Consider the following 8249-nt stretch of genomic DNA (forward strand, 5'->3'; position numbering starts at 1 on the left):
GTTATAATTCAGTTATAGATCAGTTATAGATCAGTTAACCTTCAGTTGTAGACCAGTTATAGATCAGTTATAGATCAGTTATAATTAAGTTATAGATCAGTTATAGTTCAGTTATAGATCAGTTAACCTTCAGTTATAGTTCAGTTATAATTCAGTTATAGATCAGTTATCGTTCAGTTATATATCAGTTATAGTTCAGTTATCGTTCAGTTATATATCAGTTATAGATCAGTTATCGTTCAGTTATCGTTCAGTTATAGATCAGTTATAGTTCAGTTATCGTTCAGTTATCGTTCAGTTATAGATCAGTTATAGTTCAGTTATAGATCAGTGATAGATCAGGTGATATCAGGTGATTGATACGTTGTCGTTGTTGTGCTGTGCGGTGTGTATGTGGCTCGGGCCTCCAGCTGCCTGCTGAGCTCCAGATGTTCATTCAAATAAAAGACAAAGTGACATCACGTGTTTCAAACAAGCCGAGAGCTTCTATTGGTCGGTGAAGTTTGTGTTTATCCGTCACCATGGCAACCAGGTTATTAATCAGCCTGTCTCCTCCCTCCTTTCCTCTTGTTCTCTCCTCTGTCTCCTTCTCTCGCTCCCTTTCTCTCCTTCTTTTTCTCCTCCTTCCTCCTGTCTGCCCCCTCCCAGACGTGTCGGGCGCGGCCCTGGGCGCTCAGGGCGACAGAGGAGGTCTGGGCTCGGTTCTCAGGGATTTGGTGAAACCGGGAGACGAGAACCTGCGGGAGATGAACAAGAAGCTGCAGAACATGTTGGAGGAGCAGCTGACCAAGAACATGCACCTGCAGAAGGTACAGCACACACACACGCACGCAAACACATATGCACACACCACACACACACACACACACGCACACACCACACACACACGTGCACGCACACACACATACACACACACACACCCCAAATACTGCCACACACACAAGTGAAGTGCAGACACAGATTCTCCGTTTGTCCAAATAAATTTCTGCCGTCAGTTTGGTGGAAATTTTCTGCATTCTGGAAATTATCAGTACAAACAGGAAGCGATCGATCCAAAGAGGAAGTGATCGATCCAAAGAGGAAGTGATCAATCCAAAGAGGACGCGATCGATCCAAAGAGGACGCGATCGATCCAAAGAGGACGTGATCGATCCAAACAGAAACCAATCGATCCAAAGAGGAAATGATCGATCCAAAGAGGAAGTGATCGATCCAAAGAGGAACCAATCGATCCAATGAGGAACCAATCGATCCTAAGAAGAAGTGATCGATCCAAACAGAAACCGATGGATCCAAAAAGAAACCGATCGATCCACAGAGGAAGCGATCGATCCAAACAGAAACCAATCGATCCAAAGAGGAAGCGGTCGATCCTAAGAGGAAGTGATCGATCCAAACAGAAACCGATCGATCCAAACAGAAACCGATCGATCCAAAGAGGAAGCAATCGATCCAAACAGAAACTGATCGATCCAATGAGGAACCAATCGATCCTAAGAAGAAGTGATCGATCCAAACAGAAACCGATGGATCCAAACAGAAACCGATGGATCCACAGAGGAAGCGATCGATCCAAAGAGGAAGCGATCGATCCAAACAGAAACCGATGGATCCAAAGAGGAAGCGATTGATCCTAAGAGGAAGTGATCGATCCAAACAGAAATCGATGGATCCAAACAGAAACTGATCGATCCAAAGAGGAAGCGATCGATCCAAACAGAAACCGATGGATCCAAACAGAAACCGATCGATCCAATGAGGAACCAATCGATCCTAAGAAGAAGTGATCGATCCAAACAGAAACCGACGGATCCAAACAGAAACCGACCGATCCACAGAGGAAGCGATCGATCCAAAGAGGAAACGATGGATCCAAAGAGGAAGCGATCGATCCAAAGAGGAAGCGATCGATCCGAAGAGGAAGCGATCGATCCAAACAGAAACCGATGGATCCAAACAGAAACTGATCGATCCAATGAGGAACCAATCGATCCTAAGAAGAAGTGATTGATCCAAACAGAAACCGATGGATCCAAACAGAAACCGATGGATCCACAGAGGAAGCGATCGATCCAAACACTAAGTTATTGATCCAAACAGGAAGTGATGGATCCAGACTGACCGCTGGAACACAGGCGTGTCTCCTGTGGAACGGAGGCAGGAAGTGACTGGACACACTGATGTCCTAGCTGTTTCTGTCACAGGCTGATTGACTGACCTCACCGCTCAGGCATTGTGGGTAATGTAGTTTAAGGCCGTTGCCTCTCGCTGCCAGCGGGGGGCGCCGGCGAGTTCAACTTCAAACGAACAGGAACAATTTCAATTTCAGATCAAGCTTCTTACGTGTGTGTGTGTGTGTGTGTGTGTGTGTGTGTGTGAAGTGTTGCCAAGTGGTGGGCGGTGGTAACTGTTCCCATGACGATGAACAGGAATAGAACACTGCTCTAAGCTCGCTGCAGCCGTGTGTGTGTGTGTGTGTGTGTATGTGTGTGTGTGTGTGTGTGTGTGTGTGTGTGTGCAGTGGTGTGCGGTTGATGAGATTACTGTACACTGTTTAAGACACACACACACACACACACACACCAAACTCACCTGTCAGCTTTCACCTGATGTGTGTGTGTGTGTGTGCGTGTGTGTGTGTAAAGCGGTTAATTCCTTGCAGGGGGTGTAGTTGTGTTTTGAAAAGTGTGTGGGAGGACAGAACGCCCTAGGGGAGGTCCAGGTTACACACACACAGACACACACACACACACACACACACACACACACACACACACAGACAGACACACACACACACAGACACACACACACAGACACACACACACACACACACACACACACACACACACACACACACACACAGACACACACACAGACACACACACACACACACAGACAGACAGACACACACACACACACAGAAACACACACACACACACACACACACACACACACACACACACACACACACACACACACACACACACACACAGTAACCTTGACAGAGGAGAGATTCGGAGAAACTTCTTCTGCTCTTTTCTTCCTCAAAGAAACCCTTTGTGTGTGTGTGTGTGTGTGTGTGAGTGTGTGTGTGTGAGTGTGTGTGTGTGTGAGTGTGTGTGTGTTGGAATGTGCACAGTGAACCATGTTCACAAAAGTTGATTGATTTAATGATATGGAGGTGATTGATTACTTGACAGATCATCAATATCAATAATAGAAATCCCCTCTCTCTCTCTCTCTCTCTTTCTCTCTCTCTCTCTCTCTCTCTCTCTCTCTCTCTCTGCAGGACTTGGAGGTTTTGTCCCAGGAATTAGTCCGTCTCAGTAAAGAGAGCAGTCCTGGTGGCAGCGTGGCTGGGTCTGGATAGGACTAATGCCTGGATATTTCTCCATCCCTCCCCCCCGCCCCCCCCCTCCATTCTCCTCAGACAGGGGAGGCTGGGGGCTCAGACTATGACCCGGATCCTCTTCTTTCCATTCCTGCTTTCCTCTCATGACCTAAGACCAGCGGAGGTCTCTGACTATGCTCTGGAGGCTTCGTCATTGCACCACTCAAGTCCACCAGCTGGGCTCCAACTAAATGCTGGAAACTGTCCCTCTGCCATCTCTGAATGACAGGATGAAGAGAAACGAAAAGATCTGGAGGTGGAATATAAACGACAGGGGGAATGGAAAGATAGAGAAAACGACTGATTGAACTAATTGAATGTAAGGCAATTAGACTGTACCACTCAGCTCTTCTGTCTGTCAGGTCCTGGCTACGTCCTGGAACACACACACACACACACACACACACACACACACACACACACAAATGCGTGCTTGTAACAGACTCATGGTTTCCATTGTAACTGACTGTAAATCTGCTTTACTGGTTTCTATGACTGTATATCTGTCAGCTGGAACCTGGCTATGTCCCGGAACAAGTGCTTGCAATAGAAGTATGATTTCTATTGTAACTGACTGAATTAGCTGCTTTCACTGGTTTATGTGCGTTGTAATTCTATTGTAATCTAATCTCTCCATTGGGACATGGCTATGAGCTGGCCTACCTGCCTGGAACAGAACTGTATTTTGCATTACGATCACACACCTGCACATTTACTGTGTGCAGTCTTCAAGCCATTTAATTAGTAAGGATCTGGCTACATCCTGGAGCATCTCCCGTGTCAAAATTATGCCTCATTTTGCGCCTGACTGCGTTTTGGTTTGTTTGCTTTGTGAGTTAAGAGTGCCCTGTCTTTGGACAGGGCACTATGGTCTAGGTCTAGAATCTATGGTCTAGGTCGTGGAATCCAGGTCTATGTCCTGGATTCCACGTTTTAACTCTTAACGGTTCCCTTCTGTCACTGAGGCGTGTGTCTGTCGGCCCTGGCTATGTCCTGAACCACGCACATACTCCTGTACATTGCAATTGACTGTATATCTTTTTTGGTTTCTCTCTGTAACGTTTTTCTTTTAATGCCATTGTCTCGGCCGGGCTCTGTCTATGTCCTGGACGACATGCCCTTGACCTCTTGCAGTGTAACCTGATGTGTCTTGTGTATCTGCTGTGTTGCTCTGATGCCTGATCCGACCCGACCGCTACTGAGCATGTGCATCTGTCAACACAGATAGGACAGATGTGAGATGTCTTACTCGTTAGCTACATTCATCATCAACTCTGGAAAACATCTTTTTGGGTCAGCCTGCTGCAGCGTGGAGTTTAAAAGCCCGAGCGTCTAAAAACAGTTTGAACACTGACAATAACACACAACTTTACTTCACAATCTTTTCAAACACAGATAGAAAACCATTTCATGCCAAAATTATTAGTATCTTTAGTCTGTTTGTTTTTTTTTAAACGCCAGCTTCATCAAACTGCACCAAGAAGATTTAAAAAAAATGTTTTTAAAAAGATTTAACGGAAGACATTCTGAGATAAACACATAATTTTTTTTCCAGAGTTGACAATGAAAGTAACTAACGAGTGAGACATCCCTTTTCCGTCCTATCTCTGATGGCAGCTGCACGTGCTCAGTAGCAACCAGGTAGCTTTGGTCTGAGCGGGATGCAAAGCAGCTCCAGGAGAATCCGCTGAGTGGATCTCTCCTCTCTGAATTCAGACGGGACACCAAATGGCTCAGCGGCTCCAACTCCTCCTCCTCATGTTGGAAGTGACTCCTGTTTTGATTTGATTTGATTTTATTATTATTTTTTTTTTTTGTAAATCAGTTTTGGTCGCTCTGGAAATATTAGTTTTGCGATCGCAGCTTCCAGTCATCATGTAACGTCGCAGCGCACGGGATGCAGTTTAATAATAACACGGGACGCCAAACGGCACAAGGAAACACCTGCAGGGCCGTGGCTACGTCCTGGACTACATGAAACTGAAGCAGACCTCGTGTGTCTTTATCTTGTAACTGTATATCTTGCTTTGATTGTTCTGTCACCATCTACGTCTTGAGCTGTTTTCATGAATTCACCTCACGGACACGGGGACTCCAAACGGCGCAGTGGGGAGGCAGTCAAACTGTAACTCTGCTTTTCTTTGACTTCATTTTTTTGTTGCTTTTTTAAAATAATTCTGTGTGACCTGTCGGGCTCTGGCTACGTCCTGGACCAGGCGGCTGCGGCGGAGCTTGTCTGTGTTTGTATGTCTGCTTTGGTTTCTGGGAGTTTGAAAACCTGCAGCTCAAACCCGGGACAGAAAATGGCGCTGAGACAAAAACAACACCCGCAACCGCCTGTCTTGTTTGCTACACGGCCGCTGACTACGTCCTGGATTACAGGCCTTGTTGCTGTAGGCCTCATCTACTGACCGGGCCATGGCTACTTCCTGGACTGCCGCCTGTAGCAGGACTTTGTGTTTGTACGTTGTGACTGCCTGTATATCTCTGCTTTATTTTCATTTGTACACTGCAGACACGCTCACGCTAGTAGAGCGACTGAGTCTGACGCTGGGACTTTAAATCTGAAGTTTGTTTAATCCGATGAAAAAAAAAATAATCCGTGTTTCCAAAGCAGCTCCACCGGTTCCAGGATGTTTTCCTCCGAGCCGGAAAACACGTCGTCACAACCAAACAGAGCGGGAGCTCGATCTGCATGCACCAGACAGAGCCTCACTTCTGTCGCTTCCCCTGAAAACTTGATAAAGATAAATGTAGTGACCTTTGACCTTTACCCCCTGCGGCGCCTCGGTCAGGGCGCACCAGGTCACAGCTGATTGGTCCAAACGGGGGCCGGTGGAGCCGCGGTGGAGCCGGCGTCTCAGTGTGGGAGCGAGCGGGACGGGGCCGGTCTACGTGCTGGGCTGCACACTCTGGATCCTGTACATAACCTGTGACATGACTAATACCTGTAACAAAGAATCACACAATGTATTTATGAGACGATGATTATTGATTATTGATTATTGTAACTATGAAGAGGTAAAGTGTCGTGTGGAGACCCGACCGCCTCCCGAGTCTCTGTCCTCAACACAGATTATCAACAGATTTTAATCTGAGCTCAGACTGACTGACTGACTGACTGAATTACTGACTTACTGACTCACTCACTGATTGACTGACTTACTCACTGACTGGCTGGCTGACTTACTCACTGACTGACTGACTGACTTACTCACTGACTTACTGACTGACTCACTGACTGACTTACTGACTCATTCACTGATCGACTGACTCACTGATTGACTGACTTACTCACTGACTGACTGACTGACTTACTCACTGACTGACTGAATGACTCACTGACTGACTTACTGACTCATTCACTGATTGACTGACTCACTGACTGACTTACTGACTCACTCACTGATTGACTGACTGACTGACTTACTGACTGACTGACTGACTCACTGACTGACTTACTGACTCACTCACTGATTGACTGACTGACTGACTTACTGACTGACTGACTGACTTACTCACTGACTGACTGACTGACTGACTTATTCACTGACTGACTGACTGACTTATTCACTGACGTACTGACTGACTGACTCACTGACTTACTGACTGACTCACTGACTTACTGACTGACTGACTGACTCACTGACTGACTGACTCACTGACTGACTGACTTACTCACTGATTGACTGACTGACTTACTGACTCACTCACTCACTGATTGACTGACTCACTGATTGACTGACTTACTCACTGATTGACTGACTCACTGACTGACTGACTTACTGACTGATTGTCTGTCTGACTGACTGACTGACTTACTGACTGACTGACTGTCTTACTCACTGACTGACTGACTTACTGACTCACTCACTCACTGATTGACTGACTCACTGACTGACTGACTTACTCACTGATTGTCTGTCTGACTGACTGACTGACTTACTGACTGACTGACTGTCTTACTCACTGACTGACTGGCTGGCTGACTTACTCACTGACTTACTGACTGACTCACTCACTGATTTACTGACTGACTCACTGACTGACTTACTGACTCACTCAATTATTGACTGACTGACTTACTGACTGACTGACTGTCTGACTCAAGCCCAACACACACCGGCGGCGTCCGACGCGCGTCAAACAGCCGCCCCCATTATTTTCTATGTGTGTCCGCACACCGGCGGCGGCTAGACGCGCGTTAACGCGCCGCGCCGCTACCTTTTACGCCACTGTCCTATTTCCAGCGTCGACGCGCCTGAAAAAGCGTATTTTTTCCCTTGCGGATGTCCATCCCAGCTTCCGTAGCTGCTCTTCTTCTCTACTTCTGTGGCTCTTTCCTGTGTTTTAATAAAACTGTCAGTCAAACAGATCTAGTTCACATTACAAATAAGTGCTCTGCTGGTTTGAAGGATATATTGCGGTAAACATGTCCGTTATATGCACCGTTTTTTCCTGGTTTTCCATTTTAAACATAACTGAAACTACCGCACTACTTGATCAATAAGCTACTGCCCATCACTGGATATTAAGTTATGGTAGCCTGTCAGACAATGCTGGTTGATTTGTCTTTTTTCCGTGGTATGTAGTTTTTTTCCCCAGTTAACGCCGATTGACGTTCTACAGCGCGACGCTTCCAGTTTGTGTTGGGTGCGTCAGGTGACGCGCGTCACCCGACGCACCGCGACGCTACGCTGCCGGTGTGTGTTGGGCTTGACTCACTGACTTACTGACTGACTGACTCACTGATTGACTGACTGACTGACTCACTGATTGACTGACTCACTGATTGACTGACTTACTCACTGACTCACTGACTGACTGACTCACTGACTGACTGACTCACTGACTGACT

At 46.6% G+C, this 8249-nt stretch overlaps 1 protein-coding gene across 5 annotated transcripts in view; it reads left to right on the plus strand.

Moving 5' to 3' along the window:
* The window catches only part of gripap1 (GRIP1 associated protein 1), a 56480-nt gene extending 50439 nt beyond the window's left edge, over positions 1 to 6041 (plus strand). For all 5 annotated transcript variants that reach the window (XM_030055393.1, XM_030055394.1, XM_030055396.1 and 2 more), the window contains 2 exons: positions 649 to 809; positions 3290 to 6041. In XM_030055393.1, the coding sequence (XP_029911253.1) occupies positions 649 to 809; positions 3290 to 3370 (242 nt within the window). In that variant the 3' untranslated portion in view covers positions 3371 to 6041. The remainder of the gene's footprint in view (positions 1 to 648; positions 810 to 3289) is intronic.
* Positions 6042 to 8249: the final 2208 nt, after the last annotated feature.

This window comes from Myripristis murdjan, chromosome 7 (assembly GCF_902150065.1).
Source record: "Myripristis murdjan chromosome 7, fMyrMur1.1, whole genome shotgun sequence".
Lineage (NCBI taxonomy): Eukaryota > Metazoa > Chordata > Actinopteri > Holocentriformes > Holocentridae > Myripristis > Myripristis murdjan.